The 24,133-nt window shown below is 50.3% G+C and overlaps 10 protein-coding genes across 10 annotated transcripts; 4 read left to right on the top strand and 6 right to left on the bottom strand.

Annotated features, from left to right (window-relative positions):
- Nucleotides 1-361: 361 nt before the first annotated feature.
- TrAtP1_007744 (uncharacterized protein) lies at nt 362-4,003 on the top strand (the record flags this gene model as incomplete). Its single annotated transcript, XM_014092454.2, has 1 exon — nt 362-4,003. One exon carries the CDS (start codon nt 362-364, stop codon nt 4,001-4,003), a length of 3,642 nt encoding a protein of 1,213 aa, XP_013947929.2.
- Nucleotides 4,004-6,968: 2,965 nt separating this feature from the next.
- Nucleotides 6,969-9,226, top strand: TrAtP1_007743 (uncharacterized protein; the record flags this gene model as incomplete). The annotated part of the gene is made up of 2 exons (XM_014092577.2): nt 6,969-8,742; nt 8,811-9,226. 2 exons carry the CDS (start codon nt 6,969-6,971, stop codon nt 9,224-9,226), a joined length of 2,190 nt encoding a protein of 729 aa, XP_013948052.2.
- Nucleotides 9,227-9,756: 530 nt separating this feature from the next.
- Nucleotides 9,757-13,361, bottom strand: TrAtP1_007742 (uncharacterized protein). The gene is made up of 5 exons (XM_014092811.2): nt 11,279-13,361; nt 11,107-11,184; nt 10,880-11,052; nt 10,198-10,814; nt 9,757-10,134 (listed from the first exon to the last, which is right to left on the bottom strand). The coding sequence occupies exons 1-5, from the start codon at nt 13,044-13,046 to the stop codon at nt 10,092-10,094; spliced, it is 2,679 nt and encodes an 892-aa protein (XP_013948286.2). The 5' UTR covers nt 13,047-13,361; the 3' UTR covers nt 9,757-10,091.
- A 670-nt stretch (nt 13,362-14,031) lies between these two features.
- TrAtP1_007741 (uncharacterized protein) lies at nt 14,032-14,700 on the top strand (the record flags this gene model as incomplete). The annotated part of the gene is made up of 1 exon (XM_014092576.1): nt 14,032-14,700. One exon carries the CDS (start codon nt 14,032-14,034, stop codon nt 14,698-14,700), a length of 669 nt encoding a protein of 222 aa, XP_013948051.1.
- A 113-nt stretch (nt 14,701-14,813) lies between these two features.
- Nucleotides 14,814-15,335, bottom strand: TrAtP1_007740 (uncharacterized protein; the record flags this gene model as incomplete). The annotated part of the gene is made up of 1 exon (XM_066113647.1): nt 14,814-15,335. The coding sequence occupies one exon, from the start codon at nt 15,333-15,335 to the stop codon at nt 14,814-14,816; it is 522 nt and encodes a 173-aa protein (XP_065969733.1).
- A 10-nt stretch (nt 15,336-15,345) lies between these two features.
- Nucleotides 15,346-16,098, bottom strand: TrAtP1_007739 (uncharacterized protein; the record flags this gene model as incomplete). The annotated part of the gene is made up of 2 exons (XM_066113646.1): nt 15,346-15,754; nt 15,818-16,098. The coding sequence occupies 2 exons, from the start codon at nt 16,096-16,098 to the stop codon at nt 15,346-15,348; spliced, it is 690 nt and encodes a 229-aa protein (XP_065969732.1).
- A 19-nt stretch (nt 16,099-16,117) lies between these two features.
- On the bottom strand, nt 16,118-16,669 carry TrAtP1_007738 (uncharacterized protein; the record flags this gene model as incomplete). The annotated part of the gene is made up of 1 exon (XM_066113645.1): nt 16,118-16,669. The coding sequence occupies one exon, from the start codon at nt 16,667-16,669 to the stop codon at nt 16,118-16,120; it is 552 nt and encodes a 183-aa protein (XP_065969731.1).
- Nucleotides 16,670-16,955: 286 nt separating this feature from the next.
- Nucleotides 16,956-18,180, bottom strand: TrAtP1_007737 (uncharacterized protein; the record flags this gene model as incomplete). Its single annotated transcript, XM_014092574.2, has 5 exons — nt 16,956-17,131; nt 17,193-17,466; nt 17,526-17,962; nt 18,043-18,071; nt 18,134-18,180. The coding sequence occupies 5 exons, from the start codon at nt 18,178-18,180 to the stop codon at nt 16,956-16,958; spliced, it is 963 nt and encodes a 320-aa protein (XP_013948049.1).
- A 1,428-nt stretch (nt 18,181-19,608) lies between these two features.
- TrAtP1_007736 (uncharacterized protein) lies at nt 19,609-20,946 on the top strand (the record flags this gene model as incomplete). Its single annotated transcript, XM_014092573.1, has 3 exons — nt 19,609-19,973; nt 20,042-20,669; nt 20,734-20,946. The coding sequence occupies 3 exons, from the start codon at nt 19,609-19,611 to the stop codon at nt 20,944-20,946; spliced, it is 1,206 nt and encodes a 401-aa protein (XP_013948048.1).
- A 358-nt stretch (nt 20,947-21,304) lies between these two features.
- Nucleotides 21,305-23,890, bottom strand: TrAtP1_007735 (uncharacterized protein; the record flags this gene model as incomplete). Its single annotated transcript, XM_014092818.1, has 1 exon — nt 21,305-23,890. One exon carries the CDS (start codon nt 23,888-23,890, stop codon nt 21,305-21,307), a length of 2,586 nt encoding a protein of 861 aa, XP_013948293.1.
- Nucleotides 23,891-24,133: the final 243 nt, after the last annotated feature.

Raw genomic sequence — 24,133 nt, 5'->3', positions numbered from 1 at the left:
TTTCCATCTCTTAGCCAGACGCCGCAGCCTCTCTAGACCGTCTGTTTGCCGGCTGCGCCCCAAAGCTTGACTTCTGGCTCCCGCCCTGCCTAGCAACGCACAGCACAGCAAAACAATCATTAGCCTGCCGCCACCCCGTTGCTCTCCAGGAACATGGTCCCTGGCCAGTGACGTGACGCTGCGCATCTCCAGAGCGCACCAGATTAGGCCTACAGGACCCGGCTGCCTGTCTCGCATCTCTCGATAGAGAGCCACCGCTCTTCTCTTCTCCTGCCATAACCTCCCTCCCTCCTCCTTGCCGCATATACGGAGTACTTATCCTCGGGCATCCCCTTACGCTCGGCCCCAGCTGGATACAATCATGTCTTCCGCATCGGCAGCCGCTCAAGGGTTCTCCGTGCCTCACGACACCGACAGCCCTCTTAGCCTCGATCGCGACTTTGACTTCGACTCTCAACCCCGCGATCTAGTGGCGTCTGGTGCCGGACTACAACAACAGCAGCAGCAGCATCACTACCAGTATCAATATCAGCAGCAGCAGCAGCAGCAACAACAACAGCAACAACAGGAGCGCTCATCAATCGACTCAAACCTACTATCGCCCTTCCTATCTCGAGTCAACAGTGACTCTCTCTCCCCTGCGAACCCCTCAGAGACACCTGCCGGATCCTCGACACTGAGCCTCTACCAATCCAGTGACTACAGCGACTTGGACGACGACCCTTTCTTCGGCGCCAACTTTACCAATCCCGAGGTCGGCACGCCATCCTTTTTGGACGACCACAGCGTATGGGACCTCTCACTAAACAACACCCCAGCAGTTGAGCCTCAACAAGAGCATAATGCCAACGACGATAATTATCATCCTCTAACCCCGGATCAAACTGCCTCCGTCCACACATTATCACCACGAAGCGAGGAGAGAACCGCTCTCACGCGACCAGATCAACACCAGTTACCCAGCTCCATCTCACCGCAGGAGCTTCAGATGCCCTTCAAGCCTAATCCCCTTGTCATCCCAGCACCCCAGTTGACGCCGAGCCAGACGGACAGCACACAGTCTAGTGAGGACGGATTAGCACCTGCTCCCGTCGATATGAGATGTCAGAGTCCTCGCGTCACCATCTCCGTATGGGACAAAGATAGCAGTGGCCCTGTTCATACCGTTGAGCGTTCTCTTGAAGATAGTCCGTCGACGGTACGAGGGGGCCTCGAGTCTGCCGGAGACTTGATTACATCATCCACCAACTATGGCCAAGGCAAACCTGTTGCTAGAGATTCCACGGGTCAATGGCGGCGCGACCCTGCCACTGGCCTTGGTGGTCTGGATCCAAAAAGGCGACCTGGGGAGGCAATCGCGAGCATAAACGAGATTATGAGCCGTCAAGAGATTGAGGAGAAAAATGGCGAGGTCAACAAATGGCTTACCGGTAATCTCAACGAGATTGTTCCTCCAGACACGTCGTCTCCCGAGGATATCAGCTCCGCAGAAGAGCAAAGTCGCAACAGCAATGACAGCATTCCTCTTGGGGACCAAACTGAGAACAAATACATCCCTGGCCAAACTTATTACGCTCCCAACGGTGCTGGTCAGTTGGCCGACGAGGATTACGACATCATCTATGCTAATCGCAATTGGGCCGATGCCCCCATTCTTCCCTCCATCAGAAACAGTGGAGAGAGCCGGCATCAACCTCAGAGCTCACAAGCCGCCATTGAGCGCTTCGAGAGGATGTGCCGTGATAATGACTCCATCATCTCTCGAGCGGCAACCTGGGGTACTCGCCGACGCAGCTTACCCAGCGTGGCCGACGTTGATATCGAGGGCATCACGAGCGGCAATTTCTTGAAGAAGCTCTCCATTAGTCGAAGCGGTGATAGAAGCAACAAACCTGGCAACCTTCTGAAGGAACTTTCAAATCTTGTCCGGCGTCCCAGCGGTTCACATGCGCGTAAGCGCTCCCGTAGCGGACAGCGCGAAGCTCCAAATGAACAGACAGAGCAACCACCAACTCACAATAAACGTGATAGCCTGCCGCACTTGTCTCCCATGTCACGAACACCCAGCTGGGGGAAGAAGCACCAGACTCCCAGTATTAACACCGCTTTAGTGTCCATGGGCCAAAACCTTGGTTCCATCGGCACTACACATTCGCGCGCAGGATCTATTAGTACCATTTCTCCGCCTCCCAAAAGTTCCTTTCCCAGCCTCAGTGTGAAAGGCTCTCTGAGACGGCCGCGAAGCAAGTCAGACTTGCCCAAGCCATCTGCTGCCGCCAATCGCAGCAGCATCGATAATGGTCACTCCAGCCTCGCTGATATGTGGAGGAAATCTGGTGGACCGCCTGTAGCGGCTCTCAGGCAAGCCGCTGCCCCTGTCGAACCAGACGACGACGACGACGACGATGACGATTTTTACGAAGATAACGACATGAAGATGAACCCCAATATCATTGACGACATCGCTCCAAACTTGGCTGGCTTCCAACAACACATTCAGACCCTGAACCAAGCACTGCCCCCTGCGCATAGCTACCTTGTAGATCGCATTGCCCACCAGCAGATTATTAGGTACAAGCAGCTACTTAGCAACAAAGTCAAACACCTTGGTCTTGGGGCCAACTGCCCTTGCGGCTCGCTGTGCTTGGCACTGGGCGGTTCAGCGAACCTGCTGAGTTCACGGGGAGGAGATAATGGCAATGGCAAGGGATTAGACGCCTTACCAACGCACTATGACGACGACGACGACGATGTCACGCCGACTGAAGGCGCCATTAACCAGGAGAGCTTCCCAACCGATATACCTATGCCGCCAACACAGCACTTGCCGGCGGAGTTTGAATGCCAACTGTGTTACCAGAAGAAGAAGTTCCACAAGCCATCTGACTGGACCAAGCATGTGCATGAGGATGTGCAGCCTTTCACATGCACGTGGGATAAATGCCGGGATCCCAAGATCTTTAAGCGCAAGGCCGACTGGGTCCGCCATGAAAACGAGGGCCACCGCCATTTAGAGTGGTGGACATGCGACGTTGAAGATTGCCGGCACACATGCTATCGCCGCGATAATTTCTTACAGCACCTCGTTCGTGAGCACAAGTTCCAGGAACCCAAAGTGAAGACCAAGGCGGCAATGAAAAAGGTTGGTGCAGTCGATCCAACCTGGCAAAAGGTTGAGCAGTGCCACATAGAAACGAACAAACAGCCGCATGAAGAACCGTGCCGGTTTTGCGGCAAGGTATTCCCGACATGGAAGAAGTTGACTGTTCACCTGGCCAAGCATATGGAGCAAATCTCGCTTCCTGTGCTGCGCTTGGTAGCGGCCAAAGCAAAAGAACTGGCAGCGGATACCATCATCAGCCCGGTCCAGGACCCTCCTCCGCGGCACGAAATTCCACTCCTACCAGATCCAAATTCGCCTGCAATGCGATATCCAAACAATGGCCAACAGCAGCAGCTTTCCACAGCGTCGCCAATGCTGCCGCCGCCGCCACAGCAGCAACAGCCGTCGATGCCGTATCCTCCCCAGGCCCAAAACCAATTCATGTATTCTCAGGTGATGAATCCTGGCCAATTCCACTCGTCTTTCTATCCTCAGTTTGACAACATGGGCCAAAATCTACACCAAACTCAGTCCATGGCCGCTAGCCCGCTAGTTCATGGGTTCGACCCCGGCCGGCGGGCTCAGGACCTGCCCGTCACCTCGGCTCCGTATGGGCAGGGGTCGAATCCCTATACCGCCATGGCAATCCAAAATGAGGTGGAGCCATTCCCACCCCTGAACGCATTGGGTTTGCAGAACGTGTCCGTGCAAGTCGCTGCTGCACCCCCTATGAACGCACAGATGTACGACGGCATGATGGACCCTTCGAGCGTCCAAGGCAGTCCATTCAGCGGACACGATGCGCTGTCGACTTACTCACATTCTCCTCACCAGGGAGCCACTATTCATCTAGATACCAAGGGCTGGGACGATGGACAGCAGGCGTCTGGGTTTTATTGAAGCGTTGAATGACCATTTGGCCATTATGCGACGCATTCTCTTTATCTCTTTCCTTTTCTTCTTCCTTTTTTTTCACTTGTTCATGCTCATTTCAGAGCTGGATAAAATTTCAAGGCATGGATTCAAACAACTGTTGGATATTGTTGAGGGCTAGGAATGAGTAGCAGTAGACATTTGAATACGATTCCCCTGCAGTGGCTTGTTTATTTGGGCATTTTTGGTTGCTGCACTTTGGCATGCGAGTTGGACTGCTGCGAGGAGCAGTAGGTATACGATACAGGGCAACTCCTTTCCTTTTTTCCCCTGGTGTTTTTATGCATATTGCATTGTCTTTTAGCTATAGCAATCATTTGGAAAGTGTATCACAGAGGAATAAAGATTTCAATCTCGTCGGTTATGAGCCATTGACCTGGATAAAGAAGCTCTGTGTATCTTCCAACCCGATGGTGCGTGAGGGTAATAGGATACACAGCACTTAACTCCATTCTCCCCCTTTTTTCTCTCCCCCCTCACCACACAGCATCTAAGCCGGCCAACAGAACTTTTGTATGAGATATAAAAGGCCGACCACGCATTCCAAAACTTGAGCACTTTTTTGCATTTATACTACTAGTATCTACTATCAAGTACCTGGAGAAGTCTGGAGCGTATTACTATTACAAGTATGAGCCAGCATGGAGTAAAATGGAGCTGCTCTAAATTTGCTGCGTTAAGCGAATTCGTATTAGTGCCAGTCAGGAGAAGATAGCAGTTTACGCGTATGACTTTTGTGCCAATGTATGGATAAACCGGGCTTCTTGTATAACTTGTCCAAAGGCAGGTTACATCGTTTTGTCTTCCTTTTCACTTCTTCTCGTTTTCTCGGCTATTTCTTGATTTGGAAAGAAACAGGAGCTGGGGTGGCTGTGTTTTGTTATGCTTTGTGGCGAAGAAGACTGGGGTTCGTGCGGTGAGGTGCAGCAGTGTAATGCAGTGCAGATCATGGAGTAGAAGTGGAAGTGGAAGTGGAAGTGGAAGAGAGAAGTTTTGGGGGATGAACATGGAGACATTAGACCATCTACGGAGAAGCGATCAAATCAGCACTCGATAGTCTTCTTGATTCTCCTCTTCTCCGAGAGACATTTCATTGGCAGCTGGTCTAATGAGGACATGTGTTGATCATCTATCCAAGATGTCACTAGTCGAGTCAGATAATTTGCCTACCAAGATGGAGATGGGCATGGGAGTGCGCATCTCCTCCATCAAAGGCTGCATCTCCAACTGCCTGCTAGACGATAGGCGGCCTCTCGTCTATTTCTCGCCCACTCTAATTTCTCTCGTTGAAATAAAGAAAAGGTGACCTAAATTAAGACACGAAGAATTGTCTTTTTTTTGCTTCATTTTTGTTTTTAGTGCAGTGCAGTGCAGTGCTCGTTTACCCCAAAAAAGAGCTCATCTCGTTGCTGGCAGGTTTTTGGGCGAGTGCAATTTCGCTGGACGATCCCTGAAATCTTGGGCAGGTAGCTAGCGGTTGCCCCGTCGCCTGGTGCGTGGCTATCTGCAATGGCCATGCCGGGACCCTGATGGGACGATTCAGGGATTGGCGGCCAGTCTTATTGTCGAGAAGAATCGCAGTCCTGGGCGCGCCATGCAATGTCCATCATTCAATGCGTATGTTGGTTGTGGGCTCATTCGCAGCTTGTATTTGTGTATCCGTATATACTACTGGCCCGGTTTGAGCTTCTGGCGGCCAGTTTCAGCGCCGCTGCTCGCCAGCCTCGACCCGCATCTGGCCAATCAGGGCCTTGCGCAGGTACCAATTCCGACCCCCTTCCGCTGGATCTGCCCCTAAGACCGCTGGGAAGGGGCGGCCCATGCAGCGCCCAGGGACGGCGACTTGGGAGGAACCTTGCTCCAGCGCTGCGCCGAGGGGGGGCCAGCCGGTACCTCCCTGGTAGCGGCGCTGCAGTGGCTCTGCGAGGCTTGTATTGGAGGTGGGGGAAGGAGGGCCCCCGGCTCTTGCTGGTGCTGCATCCCCTTTCGGCATGTTTCAACCGTGGACGACGAATCGCAGCTTGGGCCTCGCTTTCCTGCGACTTTCTGGGCGGCGTTTGCCTCCTCCTTCTTTTCTTCTCCTTCTCTTCCATAATTCGCCCGTCGTCACTTTTTGCTTGTGTCTTCTTTTTGCTCTCGCTCTTTTTTTCTCCGTTGTAGCAACTACTGCTCGATTTTGAATTCCAGTCATTCATTTTCTGTGTTTTCTTCGCTCCCTCCTCGACGACTCGCTGTTGGGCCTGCTCTTCTGCTATCAGCCACTTTGTGATGCCTTGGGAGACCCTGCTTCACAGAGTGCCATAATAGTGAGCTGAGCCTAATCGAGCTTTGCCAGACGAATTGAGCCTTGCTCAATACTGCCTCCCTTGCTGCGATCCTTATACACATCGCTCTCTCTCATTCCTTTGATGAATGTCCCGCCGTGAAGACAATCGCCGGTGACTGTACCAGACATACTGAATCTATAAAGACGGCGACTGCATTGGCCACTCGTTTCCTTGCGTCGTCACTTCACTTCTTGTCAGGTTGACCCTGGCCATTTTGGATACTCGCCCTGTGGGCGCTTTTTCCTTTCTATTGTCCATACGAGTGTCGCATCTTGCTCTCGACTTGGCAAGCTACTGATTTCAACGAGCGTCTCTTCTCAGCGCATTGTTTATTTTTTTTTGTTATATACCGGGGACATTCGAATTTACTTATCTTCGAATACTTACTTTCTATAACCGATTTAACCATATAGACTATATATATACCGATACGGCGACGATTGGCGAAACGAATCTGATTTGAAAGTTGATACTGGATTGGGCCGATTGCCATACCGAGGAATATACCCAGCGGCTTGCATTTTAGTAGGAAAGATTTACGAAATATGGCTCGAACAACGTCACAATCAAAGACCCGCAGGGCGTTATGCTTGGGAGTGATGTTGATGACGGGAGTCATGGGCGATCAGATCCTGACGACGACTGGTTTTACCGACTGCGGAAGCTTGCCTTCCATCACGATTCAGCAACTCAGCATAACTTACGACAACGACGCCAAGACTGTCACTTTCGACATTGAGGGAGTCAGCACTATTAGCGAGAATGTCACAGCGAGTCTCGACGTCACGGCTTACGGCGTCAACGCATTCACAAACTCCTTCAGCCCTTGTGACCCAGAAACTTTTGTCAACGAGCTGTGCCCGTTGCCTAATGGGCCCTTTTCTGCACGCGGAACTCAGCAGGTCCCGGCTCAATACGCTTCCATGATTCCGGCCATTGCTTTCTCTGTTCCGGATATTTCTGCAAAAGCAGTTATGAAGCTGGATAGACTGGCTGATAAGAGCATGGTGGCCTGTATCTCAGCCGATGTTACCAATGGTAAGACCATGAGCGTGCCAGCAGTTTCCTACGTGGCTGCAGGTATTGCCGGTGTCTCTCTCGTTGCCAGTGGCATGACCGCAGTTGGCTCGGCCATGTCTGGAAGTGCCGCGGGCTCCGGTGTTGGAGTTGCCGGCCTTAGCCCTAGCTTCACAGACGTGGCTGGATGGTTCCAAGGCATGGCCATGAACGGTATGCTCTCTGTCAACTATCCGCCTGTTTACCGCAGCTTCGCAAAGAACTTTGCATTCTCTGTTGGTCTCATTCCATGGAACGGTCTCTTGACCAACATCGACACCTTCCGAGCCAACACTGGCGGTAACCTTACCGAAGACAGTGTCGCGTACCTGAGAAACCTCACCAGAGCCCTTGAAACCGGCAGCGAGACAAACAGCTCGGATGCGAGTGCTCTTGCAAGACTCGTGCGCCGTGATGACGTGGACATGAGTGGCGTCACGGGCCATGTCACTCAGACAATCTCTGGCATCAAGAACTTTGCAGAGTCGTTGAGTGTGCCGAAATCCGACGTTTTCATGACAGCACTTCTCATCGTTGCCATTGTTATTGCCGCAATCGTCACAATCATCTTGCTTGTCAAAGTCGTTCTCGAAGTCTGGTCTCTGTACGGTAAATTCCCAGAGTCTCTCATCGGATTCCGCAAACATTACTGGAGATCCATTGCTCGAACAATTACTTCTCTTATTCTGCTTCTTTATGGAATCTGGGTACTGTACTGTGTCTTCCAATTCACTCTCGGTGACTCTTGGGCGGCCAAGTTGCTGGCTGGTCTTTCTCTTGCAATCTTCACCGGCATTCTCGCCTTCTTTGGCTTCAAAATCTGGATTACAGCACACAGGCTCAAGGCCCAACATGGCGATGCTAGCAAGCTCTATGAGGAAAAGGAAAACTGGCTCAAGTACTCCATGTTTTATGAGGCCTATCAAAAGAGCTACTGGTGGCTTTTCATTCCCATGATTGCTTATACGTTTATCAAGGGCTGCATTGTTGCCGCAGGAGATGGTCATGGTATGGCTCAAACCGTTGTCAGCTTCGTTGTCGAGTTGGCCATGTTGGCCCTCCTGGTTTTCACCCGCCCCTTTGAGCGCCGCTCTACCACCATGATCAACATCTTCATTGCCGTCGTCCGTGTGCTGTCTGTGATTTGCGTCTTTGTCTTTGTCGATGAATTCAATGTTGAGCAGACGACACAGACCGTCATGGGCGCCGTCATGATTGCTATTCAGTCTACGCTGACTGTTGCGCTTGCACTCCTTGTTGGATGGAATGCTATCAATGCTACCATCAAGATGAACCCTCACCGCAAGCGCAGAAAGGATATGGGTAAGTTGCTTTGTGCTCGTATATTATGCTTTATTACTATACCTTTTGTTCTAACAAGTTACCTGCAGAGAAAATGCGCGAAGAAACGGATGATCTGACACCCCTCGATGCCCGTAACACTATGCTCATTCAATCCAAGGCCGACCTCGAAGCATCCATGTACCCTCCTATGCCGACTGAGCACGAAGAGAACTTGCCTCCTTACTCCAAGACGGGAGACCGATACTATGCCCCCAGCATCCCAGAATCGACGTACCATCCGGCACTGTCTTCGGGTACTACGCCAAGCCCCATGTATCGCGATTTGACCGGTTCTCGACAGCAAAGCGAATCAGGCCACGACTTTTCGAGAGACTACTTTGCTGTAGGCGGGGATAACAGTCGACCAAACTCCAGAGGCTCCACCAGAGGTCATAGTTCCGATGGACATGGAGTACAGCCTCACGAGTTTGTAGGGTCCCAAAATTACTCGGGATACCGTTAGATGTACAACTGTGATGGCTCTCGCGAGCCTTTATGAGATTTCAGCCGACCAAGAATTCCTTTGTATCAAAGATCGGCGGCCATGGTGTAGCGAGAGTTGTCTATCTTGGTGGATTGTAGAGAGCCGCGACATCTTTTATGTATTTATAATTCACTCGCTTTATTCCTTCGTTTGTGTCATCATTTTAAAAAGTTGTGGGCTGTTTGTGTATACGTATTCTGCTTTCTATTTGTTTTCCTTTGTGTGTTATAGCTGTGCCTGACAGCAAAAGTCCTAAAATTCGGGATAGAACTGGATATATATGGAGATTTAGCATCAAGTACATGAGACTTGGATTAAATGAATAGACTTTTACTTTTTTGAAATCGTCAACCTTGCCCTAGATGGATTTGGATGATCTAGCGTGGTGGGAGATTACTTACTGCATTATCGTGCTGAGACAGCCATTACCCTAGACTGCAAAATATTTTCGTTTTTTTTTCTTACTTGGCTCTTTATAGTAACTCAATCTTGGCTGACATGGGGAAAGATGTCACAATCAGAAATGTGATATTGATGAGATGAAGCGACTGGATTTGCGCTACCAGACGTAGGTATTCCAAAAAAAAAAAAAAAAAAAAAAAAACGAAACAGACTGCCCCGTAAGAATCCACAGCCATATATGACCGTGGTATATAAAAGTACTACTAGTGATAAGGGGTAGCAGTAAAGAAGAATTATATAATTGATGATGCATACCGTTTGTACAAAATCACAACCCAAAAAAAGGACCAAATGTCTATCTAGCAGGTAGCTTTAAAAATAAAACAAGGGGGGCACAAAGGTATCGTCTTTTCTTTGAAGGAGGAAAAAAAAAGGTGATTTACTAGGAGGATAAAGCAAGGCATGCATCAACAGCCAGTCCGACCCTGTTGGCACAGTCTCTAGGTTAGCTCAAGATTAAGGTAGTGAGATGGACATGTTCAACATACCTTCCCTCCTTCTGGTAGACCACGTCGCTGATAATGTCCTTATCCAGATCAGGAAACATGCCTGCCAGCGTCTCTACGATATTTGCGTGCTCGGCACGATGCAGCCTCTGCGCCTCGGCAACCTCTGCACTCGCCTGTCTCGCTGCCGCTTCTTCTGCGGGAAGAGGGTATCTTGAGTCTGATCGCCGTCTGTCTTGCAAATCGTTCTGTAAGGGCACGTTTTCAGGGAAGCCCAAGGGACGGCCTATCGGTGGTGGTGGCGGTGGTCGGGGCGCTGACGATGAGGCGCCATCGTCTGAGAACATGCGGCCAATTGTGGTGAGCGGATTCTGGATTGTTCGTAATAGCCCAGTGATGGGCGCAGTAATGTCTGTGTCATTTTGCTCTGTTGAGCGGCGGGGAGCAGACGGCCCTGCGCCATCATATGCAGACTCGGGGGGTCTAGACTTTTCGTTGAAGATCTGCTGCTGCTGTTGGTCCTGGGGTCTTTTTGGAGACATGGCTTGATGCTTCTCTGCAATTGCGGAGACGGCAGCCTCAACATTTTTCTCAAATTCCTCATCGGTTATGGTTAAAGAAGTACGATCCATGTTTTCAATGAACTGAATTGCACCCATCTATACGGAGTCAGCATCTACGCAAGGAAAATGGGAAAAGAAATGATGAATGGATATGTGCTTACGAGAGAAGAGAGGTAGTATCCTGCCTCTCCACCAAGCTTCTCTTGATTTCTGAACCGCAGGATATACTGCACGTTGGACACCAAGTGCTCCGGATTTGACTGAAGCACAACGTAGATGAGCATCGGCATGAACGAATCCGCCGATGAATCCGACTTGCTGTGTTTTAGGAGGCCTATTGAATTAGCAAAGGTGTCGATTGAGGCGCAGGAAAGAGCAATGGACTCACCAAATATCACTTTGCAGCAGTTCAAGACGCAAATGATTTTGTCTCTAGGCGCTCTGTACGATTTGATCTTTAACAGCTCTGAACACAACCTAGTTAGCACGGGATAAAATTGTGTATGGCATTCCATCATTGTGCTGCTAGCACCAAAATCCAAGGAATAAGAGTAACTCACCCTGCTGTGCTAGCTTAAGGAATCGCCTGCCACTCTCCTCGATAGGTGGAATATCCAGATGGTCTTCCTTGACCCAGCCGTAAATGTTGATTTTCTGTGTTAGAATATCGTCTCTCTCGATATCTTCCTGATGCTGGCCTCTCCGGCCAGGGCCCAGTGGCGGATCGCCTCCCCTCCTTCTCGGCTTTGCTCCAGGGATTGGTTTTGGAGGCGGAATCGCCGGGGAGAAGGTCTGGGTGTAAAGTCTATTCATGACGAGCTTTTCCATGCCTTCACGGGCATTGTCAAACTCTGCATCCGAGACGTCTCGCCATACCTCAGACACCACCATCTTGTTGGCAATAAAGGCCAAGAAGTCGCTGATGATTTTGACCTGCTCGTGGACCATCCATTGGCGCTTTCCAAACTCGAAGAGGAACGACTTGAGATATCTTGCCACGGGGTCGGCTTTCTTATTCCGCAGCTGTTCTAAAAATCTGTGGAAGTCAAAGGGAAGAGTTGGTTCGGGCTCGGGCTCTGGGGGCGGCGGTCTGTGCATCGACATGGTGGGCGACGCTGGTGAGGTGACGCTGATGGGCGGTAGCCGTGCGTCTCTCGTTCTCGGAGGCGTACCCATCGAACCGTCTTTGGGGGGCACGGGCGGTCTTTGGTCGTCATCGCCGGGCGTTGAGATGTGCAGGGCATTGAGCTGGCCGGCCAGCCCGGGCGAAAGAGGCTCGAGGCTGGATTTTCGAGGCGGGTGCTGCAGCGAGGAGCCCAGCATGGGCGATGCGATTTCCAGTCTCGGGCTCATGACCTCCTCGGCATCGGGACCGCCCCCGTCCTCGCTAAACTGCTCCATGATGCTCTGAATCTCAGACTGTGAGTCCTCCTGGTCATCCTGGCCGGCGAAGGGCTTGTCGTCCGATTCGGGATTGGACCTGGTGGGAGATGTGTCGTCGTCGGTCCGGGTTGTTACGGAGAGAGCTCGAGAAGGTGGGCGAGAGGCCATGGGCGTGGGCGGCGTCGGGTCGATGTAGCTGGGGCGCTCTGGTGCGAGAAGCAGGCTGGTTGGGTAGTTGGGCCGCATGAGGGACGATGGATCGGCGTCGGCAGGCTTGATGGTCAGGATGGAGGAATCGATGGCGTCGTCGGGCGTCTCGACTGCAGCTGCGGGCTCCTTGTCCTTGGGCGCGGTGGGTATCGTGTGGTGCTCGTGTGCCTCGTCTGCAGGAGCTTTGTCGAGCTCCGCATCTGCATTTGTCGGTCTGCCGCCGGCCTCGTCGCTGGCCATGGCTGCCGTGGGTGCTGGTAGGGATGCTATGGAGGAGGAGTGCTGGGTTGAGAGCAGCTCGTTTGCGTCCGAGTTTGTAGCCGTAGTTGCCGTAGTTGCCGTAGCCGTAGCTGCTGTAGCCGTAGCTGTGGTCGTGTCGGTGGCTGTTGTCGCGATCGCCGCAGGGATTTTCACGCTCGTGGCGTCTGTCCGGATGCTGCTCTCTGCGTCTGCTGCGTCTGCTGCGTGGTCGGCCTCGGCATCAGCATCAAGTGAAGATGTCGCTGCCGTCGCCGTCACAGACCGAGTCCCCGCGTCGTCGACTTTGGTTGGATCCGCATCTGCGTCCGCGTCCGCATCAGGAGCCGCATGGGTCGTCGTCGAGCTGGATTTGCGTGTCGCATCAGGCATCAGCCCCGCCGAGGGGTCTTGGATGCATGTCACCTCGGAGGCATCCGCGCTGCTGCTGGGCTGCTCGGCTCCCGGCGTGCTGGGAACTGCTGGCGGTGGCGACATGCACGTGGATCCAGCTTGAGTGAGAGAAGAAGATGGATAGGGGAAGAAAAGAACGGTAAGCGTGCGAGAGAGGCAGAAGAGCAGGGAGCAGGGAGGATAGATAGGAGAGGTTGTGGGAGAGGGAGTTGGAGAAAGGAGCAAGAGGGACGAGAGCTATGGATGCTATGCTATACCCTGGTAGAGTCGGGTGGCTGTTGGAGTGGGACAGTTGAAGCCGCCACTAACCTGCTGCTGGGGCATCAACCCGAGCCTGAGTAACGTATATAAGAGGAATCAAGTCAAAGCAAGGCAGCGTTTGGTCTTTTTGTCTTTGCATGCCGTTGGTAAATATTGGTGTCGAGGCCAAGTTATGCTCTTCAGTTGCTGCTGAGACTGCGCAGGCCTTTGCGTCACCGCTGTCTCAAATGCGACTCCAGCAGTCTCAAGTTTTAGCGACGCCCTCACTGGCAATTTTGTCGCCAGAGCCACTGCGCCACGTTTTCAGCCCTGTTGCTTCCGGGCTGCTTAATGAGTTGACAGTGCCTAGAATTTAAAGGCCTTGCCTCTGTAACTAGGTACCCTGAATATCCTACTACTAGCAGTTCTAGTACTGTGAGGTGTTATAGCTGCATCCATCACTTGTACCTCTAGATCTAGAAGCGCATTCTGTGGCAGCACTATTTATCCATCTTGCACAAGTTGTCAAAGACAGCTGAATGAGACCGTCTCATAGATTTTGAATTTCGAGCAGGCTAAGCGACGATTCCAGGCATCCAATGAAACTTGGTGGCTACTGGAACGATCCAGCATCGGCATAGACTCATTCGCCGTCGTCATGGCAGAGTCATCAGCCGCAGCTCCGCATCTGGCACTGTATCGACTGATGTATATATCATTCCACGTTTTCAGTAAATACCACCATCTGCAATTGATACCAATCGATACTGCTCTGTAAATGAAACTCAACAACTACACACTCACTTGATTGAATCTCTTAAACACAGCCATGTCTCATCCTACTGAAATTCCCTACCGCCAAATCCGCGCCTCCTACGACAGCCAACACATCATCGTCTACCAAGCCTACAAAGCTTCCATTGCCGACGCCGCCATCAAGGCCCAAAAACTCAATGCATCCCCCGACTTCAGCCCCGAGCGCATGACCTGGATCAAGCCAAGCTGGTGCTGGATGATGTACCGCTCCGGATACTCGTACAAAGACGACGGCCAGAGTCGCATCCTCGCCCTCAAGATGAAGAAGCAGGACTTCTTCGGCCTCTTGGAACAGGCTGTCCTGTCTACCCATCCGTCTCCGCACGCCCACGTGGACAAAGAAAGCACCAACAAGACGGTGGCTCACGAGAGGGCGACAGATGTGAGAGTCCAGTGGGACCCGGAGCGAAATGCGAAGCTGGAGGGGCTGCCGTATAGGAGCATCCAGATTGGCATTCCGGGGACGCTGAGCACCAAGTGGGCGGATGAGTGGATTGTTTCGATTGAGGATGTTACGGAGAGGGCGAGAGAGCTGAAAAAGGCGCTGCAAGAGCAGCCGGATGCTTCGACGGATGAGTTGGTGAAAAGGGGGCTGGTGCCGGAGGAGAAGGCGTTGGATGTGCCCGAGGAGATTTTGACGCGGTTGGAAATGACTGTTTTGGGAGTTCCTGACGAGTTATAATGCATGCCTCTATTTTCACCTTTGAAAAATGATTGGTAGCTCTTTAATGATAGCCAAGTATCAACATGTGTGTAAAGTACGTCTAATGTGGCCATGAGCCTATCCCAGAACCATCATCTCCTTGATTCCTTGATCGCCTCTCTCAGCTTCAAAACAACGTTGTAATGCAATCTCGAATGCCGACTCTCCAGATCAAACTCAACCCGCAGCACCTCGTTCAGCAGCTTATGCTCCATCTCTCTGTCTTCTCTCACCAGCACATCGTCCAGCTGTCCCGCCGCAACCTTGTCCTTTTTCACAAACGCGTACCACGGCACTGTGTACAATGAAGGTGTGCCAAAGGGGTTCGGAGGATGAGGCTCCAGGCCTATCACGAGATATGTGCGCCAGCTGTTCCATCCTCCATATTGCTTGATTTCGAGCTCCAAGGAGCCGAGTTTGGTCGGCTGCGCAGGTTCAGTGGCTCCCAGATCAGAATCGGGGTCAAAGCTGAGTACAAATGTCCCGCTTGCATCGGATGGTGTTTCTTCAAGGACGGAGCCACGCCGGTTTAGGCTGCCTGGGAGGGTGTTTGCCGAGGCACTTTGGGGCTCATCGAAGAACCAGTCCGAATCATTGGAGAGCACGCCAATCATAAACGGCTTATCATGATATAATGGCACCACTTCGGGATGGAATAGGATGCCCCGGGGGGGATCGCCGCGTGGATAGATTGTGCGGGACAAATATCTGTCGAGGCTGGGCCTCTGAAAGGCGATCGTAGCCCAGGCGGTAGCGCTTGAGATCTTTGGCAAACTTCATGAGGTTCATTGATACCATCAGCAAATGGTCTGTTCGTATGCGGACATATTCTGTATCGTTGTGCCATTGCGTCTTTTGGAGGATAATGGCTGGTGTCAGCTCATGCGAGACTTCATCTCGGCCCATGTCGCAGTCTAGCACGGCAATGAAGATTGTGCCAGATTCATCTCGAGGGTGAGGCGTCAAGGCGAGCTCTACGTCTAGCCCGCGGCTAGATACCGCTGCTACATAGTTTGAGCTCCGTGTGAGGTATCTGAGTAATTGAAAAGACAAGTCATTAGCCGCTGAACCTTTCATAACAGTATTAGATGCATACCTTGCTCTTTTAATTACATAGTCACCGCCTTGGTGTCCAAACGCTGCAGGACTCTCTGCCAAGAGACCCCAAAAATGCTGTCTTTCGGATAATTCCTGAGGATATCTCCAAGCGTAAATGGAGTCATCATTCGTAGACTTGATAATCTCCTCCTGCAGCCGCTTGAAAGCCTTGACGCGGCCCTCTCCATACAGCAAAGGCATGTTAATGTCGAACAGTCCGAGCAAGCAGTATGCCATGTCTTCTGGCCGAGTGGTCTGGCGATTAGCCGCCCAGCTCATTTTCTCTGCAATAGAACAGTCATCCAGGCTCTGCCCCTGGCCACTGGTGTGAAGAATCACGGCTGGGATCAAGGACACTCTCGTGATGGCTTCCTGGAGAGACGTTCGAGTGCCGATGAGCTCCCACTCTTGAGAATAAAAGTGTAGCTCGGGGGGGAGCAATCAGCTCTTGCAACGTCCAGCCTCTGCTAAACCAGCGGCATTTCGCAAACTGAGAGCCATCTTTAGTTGGGTCGTCTGCTGATGAGACGTCTTCGAGGTATGCGATGCAGACTCCGGCCTTTTCGTACCATTGAAACATGGAGTTGATGGCTTCCGACAGTTCTGATGAAGATTTCTTGTCGATGCAACAGGTGTCTATCCAAATGTAGTCGAAGCCCAGACGAGCTGCTACTTCACAGCTTCGGCGTATCTTGTCCCATCCTTTAGAATCCGTCCTCTTGTCCTTGGCCAAAAATAACGCTAGTGTAACCTCTTCACTGCCCCATGTGTGAGACAAAATGGCATATCGTACTTCTTCATTGGTAGCAAAGACCTCGAGGTCTTGCGATTTGGTGTTTAGTAATAGCATTGGGAATATTGTGACAAATGAAGAAGTCAAAAGCCTCTTGATCGCCAGAACACGCGACGCCCACGGCTTAGGCAGGCATCCCAGCATTTAGCCTCAGTGGACCGTGCATAAGCTGAAGGAGCTGCATCCATGAACTGGGCTATTGATGCGCTACGCAGATGGATTCGTTTCATCGCCTCCTTAGTATGCTTAATACAGTTGACAAGGGCCAAAAGCTTGTTACAAGCTACATGTGCTTTTTCTCATGACACAACTATATACTGCTGGCAGAAATTTGAAACTCGACTTAGACAACATTCTTGTCGCTGTACTTGTCGTTTTGCACAATCTCGATCCAGTAATTATCGGGGTCCAGCAAGAATGCAACATTGCGCATGCGGCCATCCGTCAGTCTCTTCTTCCAGTTGCACTTGAGGTCCTCAAATCGCTGGCAAGCAGCGTCCAAGTCGTCGACAGAAACGCCTATAAAATTACTGTTAAACTGGAATCTCTATAGCAAGGCTATCAAAGGAGAAATGCTTACAGATGTGACCAAAGCCTTGAGGCTGGTCGTTGCCATTGTGGTAGGAAAAGTTCTCATCCTTTTCGGTACCATAGTTCCAAGTCAGCTCCAGCAAACCTTCACGGTCGCTTGTTCGGCCGTCTTGAGGAACACCTTGGGTGCCAGGGTAACCGAGGAAGTAGAGGTTGAAGCCCGAATCGGGGGATTCGTTGGTCCTAAACAGAGACATGCCTAGAACGTCTTGGTAGAATTTGAGAGACTTCTGGGGGTCCTTGACACGGATCATCGTGTGGTTCTGGTGGCCAGAAGAGTCAGTAATTGAATTCCTGTAAGCTGATGACAGTCGCTTCTCACCATGCGGTAGGTGGTAACATCGGTTTCTTTGATGTCGGCAGTCTCTTCAATCGGCTTCTGGCCAATAACCTCAACCCAGTATCCATCAGGATCCAAGGCAAATGCAATGTGCTTCATACGCCCGTCGGTAAGCTTTTTCTGGAACTTGTATCCAGCATCCTCGATGCGCTGACAAGCGGCCTGGAGGTTGTCAACGGAAATGCAAGTGTGGCCGAATCCTCGGTGAGGGTCCTTGTTTCCGTTGTTGATAGTGTAGGTAGGGTCATTCTCGGTGCCGTAATTGTGAGTGAGTTCGATGACGCCCTCTCGGTCAATGCCAGAATTTCCAAACGAAACGGCACCCTTGTTGTTGTAGGCCAAGAAGTAGAGATCAAACTTGGCTTCAGGAAATTCGAGCTTGCGGACCACGCTCATTCCAAGAAACTCGTAAAACTTGACTGGATTAAAGAGTAAGCAATTGTCTTGCCCCTCTGCGAAGTAAATTACACGTATGATACAATGTGGAAAGCAGACTTACCAGACTCTTTGGGGTCCTTGACTCGAATCCTTGTGTTCCTTCATTAGCAAGAGAATCAAACACATAATAAGTAAGCATGATAAAGACTCACATCGAGTGATTGAACTTGTAGGTATTGAGATCCGTTTTGGCAGCCATGGTGGCGAAGAATTGCTGTCTTAGACGAAATGAGCTGTGCACGCTTTTTGCCCCTCGCAAATACTGATGGCGGGGTAGCTGGTGTAAGGCCCTGCAGAGAATGATGAAGGCGGAAAAAGCTCTCCCTGAAAGGAGATGCTGGTCTGAGTATTGGAGACGCTGGAAGCCCGACTGGATATATTTGTCCAGCAAAGACAATAGAAGTTGAATAGAATCAGATGACTCGTGAGATTTTTGTTTTGCTTTTATATTGAGGCAGCTCGGCTAATCTTGATCCATTTCCGACAACGTCAGAGCTCCAGTTGGCAGCTGCCCCTCATGCCTCCGCCTTAGTCATCCAATCCGAGAGGGGCATGGAGATGCGCTAGAACTGTTTCAAACAATTTGGCAAGTTGATTACTTCAAGCACTCGGCAAAGCGGCAATGGAGCAGACGAATTGGATCGTCTCGCGCCTCAGAGACGGATTTGGGATATAAAAGAGAATCCCGTTGAGCGGAAAAATAGCAGAAGAGAGTTTTCCCAAGTATAGGCTGCTTGAAATATGGTCTCGCATTCTTGTTCCTTGTGGTTGGCGATATAACTCAAGAATGCTTGTAAGCCAGGTACCATATTACCATATACACGCACCTTTGGTCAACTTACAACGAGCGAGCTTGAATTTGCAAGAAAATTATAACTATCAACGTGTATTGTATTACTCACTATTTCAAGAGCTAGAAAGCCGACTTGCAAGTGTAACCAAAGAATACATTCATATTACGTATGCTCATGTTAGACGTGCGCCATCTTGGTTTACATGGAAAATGCACATTCAGTTACACTGCGCTATTATACGGAACAACGCTCCATTGATGCACGGCTTGTTTATAACATGAAGACCGCATAGATATGGTCTGAGAAATATGTCAACATTTTCACTTCTAGTTGGAATTTAGGCTCAGCCACATCCTGAATCTAATCTAGCTTGCCGTCAACTCCAAGCCCAATGTGCGGTTATAAGCGGAGCCATAGATGCTGTACTCGGTCTTGAATCCCGTTGCTCAGACATGTAAACATGCATTGTTCTATAGCAACTCAGGAGTAATTTGCTCGGTGACAAATATTTAACGTCTTACGTGAGCTCGTCGAGCTTCGAAAGAAGATGTGGAGATGTTCAATGCAGGAATACGCACATCGCTGGCAGGCGTATACGCTCAACACCGTCAGGAGTATACGCACATCGCTGCCAGCGTATACGCCCTGAATGCGGTGATGGTAAAATCAAATCAACAAAAAATCAAATAAACAAAAGAAGCAATTTGCGGTATGAGAACAAGTATAAGAAGGAGAGTCTTGCCACCAAACATCATGTCTGTTCAGTACAGAGAAAGCATAGAAAGCATCACACCTTGACACACTCTCCATTGTAAACTCGAAAACAAGACACAATGAGCGGCCTTCTTCCTCTCGTTTCACTTGGAGCTCTGACTCTTGCTTCCACTGCACTGAGCGCCCCTGCCGGCTCTACTACAGCCTCGACCACCAAGCAATGCGTCCAACTCCAGATTCCCGTCCCGGTGGTGGCCACCAACTACCACTATGACCAGCCCCAGGTTGACAGCAGTATCGACGCCATGGACTGGACTGTCAACGTGACCACCTGGAGCAGCTCCAACTTTACTGCTCGCATTACTGGACGTGTGGACATCAACAAGATATACAACATCGGCGCACAATTGTGCGTGCCGTCGCAAAAGACCAGCAAAGCAGGCATTTTGCAGATTGCAACCCCTGGCCTTGGATTTGGCAAAGAGTTCGTGATGAAACTTGTAAATTGAAGAAAGTCAAACGTGACGGTTTGCTGATGAGTCCTTGATTTAGATACTTTGACGTCGAGGTTGATCCGCAGCAGTACTCGTACGTTGATGCCGCCATCAACAAGGGCTACTCGGTCCTTTCTTACGATCGTCTTGGCACTGGTGCATCCGAGAAGCCAAACGCTTACGACGACGTCCAGATTCCAGTGGAAATTGAAATCTTGGCCGGCCTGACTAAAATTGCCCGCGGCGGAAAGCTGATAAGCTCCTCCAAGAGCAACGCAAGCGCTGCGTTCGACTTTACGCCCACCAAGATTGTCCACGTCGGCCACTCGTACGGCTCATATGTAAACTCGCTCATGCTCATCAACTACCCCGATATCATCGACGGCGCCATCTTCACCGGTCTCTACCCCAACAGCATCGAGGCCACCGATCCGCTCAACGTCTTGAACTACAACCACGCATTCGCCAGCGAGAGCGATCCCGCCCGCTTTTCCGAGTACGGCTCGGGCTACTTCGTCTTGGATAACGAGGAAACTATCCAGAAGCTGTTTTTCCAAAAGGCCTCCATGGACCCAGCCCTGCTTACCTACGCTGAGAGCATCAAGCAGCCTGAAGCCGTGGGCGAGTACTCGTCTGAAGAGGGCAACCCACTCGCGCCCGCTCCCGATTACAAAGGCCCGTTGATGGTGAGTCTGGAGGTCTCTAGAATGCTTAAATAATATCAAGACGACTGACCCCATTTTCTCTTAGTTCTTTGTTGGCGAGTTTGATAACTTCGTCTGCAATGGCAATTGCAGCGGCATCTATGCCGCAGACTTTGCGAACCAGCTCTATCCGAGCGTGGCTGCAGACGATCTTGTCTATTACCTGCAGCCAAACACGGGCCATGCCTCCATGTTGTCGACGAATGCTTCTGCCGGCTATGAGGTTATGCTGGGATTCTTGGATTCTCGAGGCTTGTAAATAGGGGGCTCCCCTTTGTCTTGCACGCCCCACAGCTCGCCTTGTTTCGTCAATTTGTTACACGGCCGGTATCTACGTTCCACACATGAATTATTTGCTCTTCTAGAATGTTAGATATGTATGATTTAGACATGGCATTTAGCAGCGAAACATACACTTAGTAGCCCCTTGCTTGGTATTATATACTTATTTAATAGACCATATATTAGCCTAATTAGTACCATCAATTGTATCTTAACAGCCACTCCAGAAACTCTCGCTTGCAGTTTTTGACGACAGTGTCTATTTCTCATCGCCGTCAACTCCACCTCGTGCCCTCTTTAGGGCACTGTAAACCGTCGATCGGCATCTACAAGCATCAACATCCCAATGCCGTATTCACCTTGGTCTTTTCCGCTTCATGTAGTAGTTTAATGATACCTGCCTGCCCATTCCGCTTGGCCAACATTAGTGGTGTTTGGTCTTCGGAGTTTTTCAAACCAACGTCAGCCCCGTTTTCCAATAGCAGCTTAACAATAGCCACATGTCCATTCGAGATGGCCAAAGAGAGAGCCATCTCATCTCTGCTAGTTTTGATGTTAACCTGTGCTCCCCACTTCAACAGTAGGATGACCATATTGCCATACCCGCCAGCTACGGCCATCATGAGCGGCGTTTTACCAGTTTTATCCTGTACATTGACTTGGGCTCCAGCTGCGAGCAATACCGCAGCAATGCCTTCATTTCCATCCAAAGCGGCCATTTGTAACGGTGTAAAGCCATATCCGTTTTTCAAATCAACTTCAGGGCCGCTTTCAAGTAGTAGCGTAACAATGTCTTCCTGCCTTTGGAGAACGGCCAAGGACAGTGGCGTTTCGCCGTCTTCTTCGATTCTATTAGCCTTGGCTCTATATTTGAGCAATAGCTTAATGATATCCCGATGCCCATTCAAGATGGCCAGTGATAATGGTCCTTTGTCACTGCCACCATTTGTTGTGAGGGCATAGACTCCATTTTTCAATAGTAGCTCGACAATATCATAATATCCCTTCGCAATCGCCACTGATAGCAGAGATAGGCCGTAAAACACCTCGCCGGCTTGGGCTCCATTTTCGAGCAACAACCTGACGATATCTCCATGTCCACTCAAAACAGCTAATGATAGCGGCGTTACGGTGTAGTAATTGAAGGCTCCTTGGTAAAGCCTAAGTTGCTGCTTCAAGCAAGATTTGACGTAATCCGTATTCCCGCCCATTATGGCGGATAAGAACGGTGATTCGGTAATTTTATAGTCATTTGCATGTACCTCGGCCTTGTACTCTAATATTAACCTGAGAATGCTTTGGTCTGTGTTAGAAGCGGCCAGCGATAGAGGCGTTCTACCAATGCTTCCATCTTCTTCATCGATTTTGGCTCCATTTTCCAGCAGCAGTTTGACGATATTCTTGTGCCTACCCTTGATGGCAAACGATAGTGGCATCTTGTGTTCTGGCTCTGTTGGGTTAATCAGCGCACCCGCATCTCTCAACAGCTTGAAAATGTCTTCATGTCCATCCTTGGCGGCCAAACATATCGGTGTCTCGCCAACGGCATTTACAGGGTTGATATTGGCACCCCGAGCCAGCAGCATCTTCACCGTTGCCTGTTTACACCTGCTCACTGCGTGATGCAATGGCGTCCAGTCATAGTCATCGCCCCAATTCACGTCGACATTGTCTCGCGTGAGCAGCAGCCACATATCGTCCTGTGATGCTGACTTTGCTGCTTTTGACACGGCTTCTGCGCGGTCAAATTGCATCAAACTTTGTAACGTGTAATTGTCGTAAATCTCGTATGGCGTATTGTCGTCACGTTTCCGCTTCTTCGAATTACTCGACTTCAGCACAGGTGTTGTTCTCCCGGTCTGTATACACATCGTTCTCATCGGATATTGTGAGTGCCTGTATTTTTTCCGATCAAAACACTCGATTTTATCACTCATGACCCTCTCAAATGTCTCCATTGTGCCAAGCAAATCTCTCGCATAAATGGCGACCGGTTTATCCTCACTCTTTCTTTTGCAGTGAAGAATCGCGAGGCCCAATCTCTGAGGACCTATTCCGATAAAGCGAGTTTTTAAGTGTATTCCTCTACTATTTATTGTTAAAGCAGTATTGTAATCGTTGAAGGGGTTGAACTGGACGATATCTCCAGATTCTCTAAAAGCGTCTGGGGAGGTAGCCAGCACTCCGCCACGAGAATCAGAGGACTTCCACGCAAAGAGACTGTCATCGTGTGATATCCTCATAATCTCCTCTTGTAGTCTCAAAAACGCTTGTTCGCCTTCTCCATAAATTAATGGCATGTAAATGCCGAATATTCCCATTAAACAATAAGCACGATCTTCAAGTCGTTGCGTTTTTCTCTTTGAAGCCCATGCCATTCTTTGCGCAATACTGGCTGTGTCAAGATCATCATCGCCGCAGAGGATATTGACAGGTATGCCCGTGCAGTCGGATATATCTTGTTGCCGGGTTATTTTAGTACCAATGTATGCCCAGTTCTCATCTACAAATTGAAGATCTGAAGGGGCGAGCAGCTCTTGCAGGGTCCAGCCTCTTGTAAACCATTCGCTTTCTACAAAAGTAGATTTTGATGGAACATCCGCAAGATGGGCATAGCATCTCTCGGCTTGATGGTACCAATTAAACATGGAGTTGATAGCCTCTGACAACTCCGAACTGCTTTTCTTGTTAATACAGCAGCTATCGATCCACGCATAGTCAAATCCGTCAGCTTTGGCTTTGGCGCAGCATTGCCTCACTTTTGTGAAGCCTTCTTTCCTCTCTTTCGCCGCTGCACCAGTTTCCAAGTCTTGATAGGTGAGCTCGTCTTTACCCCATCTATGTGACAGGATAGCGTACGGCGGCACATCGCCGTATTCGAACGTTTCAAGCTCAATTGTGTCGGTCTTGAGCAGGCGCATAGCTCTGATATGTCCAATTGAAGATTGAGATATCCGACAATGGAAAAACAGAGTACATGTAGTAAGATTCCGCTTTAGGGGTGAGAGGCGGTGTGCTGTAGCCTGAGGGATCGATGTAAGCCGCCTTGAGATGATCTTATTGGGCAGGGATAAGTCTCCATACAACCACACCAAATGAGGCACAAAAAATAATGGCCTGGTTTTCACTCGAAAAGAAAGATGCATAGTAATTAAGAAAATCGT

This window comes from Trichoderma atroviride, chromosome 4 (assembly GCF_020647795.1).
Source record: "Trichoderma atroviride chromosome 4, complete sequence".
NCBI lineage: Eukaryota > Fungi > Ascomycota > Sordariomycetes > Hypocreales > Hypocreaceae > Trichoderma > Trichoderma atroviride.
The sequence above is the reverse complement of the archived record's forward strand: the minus strand, read 5'-3'. Positions and strand labels throughout refer to the sequence as shown.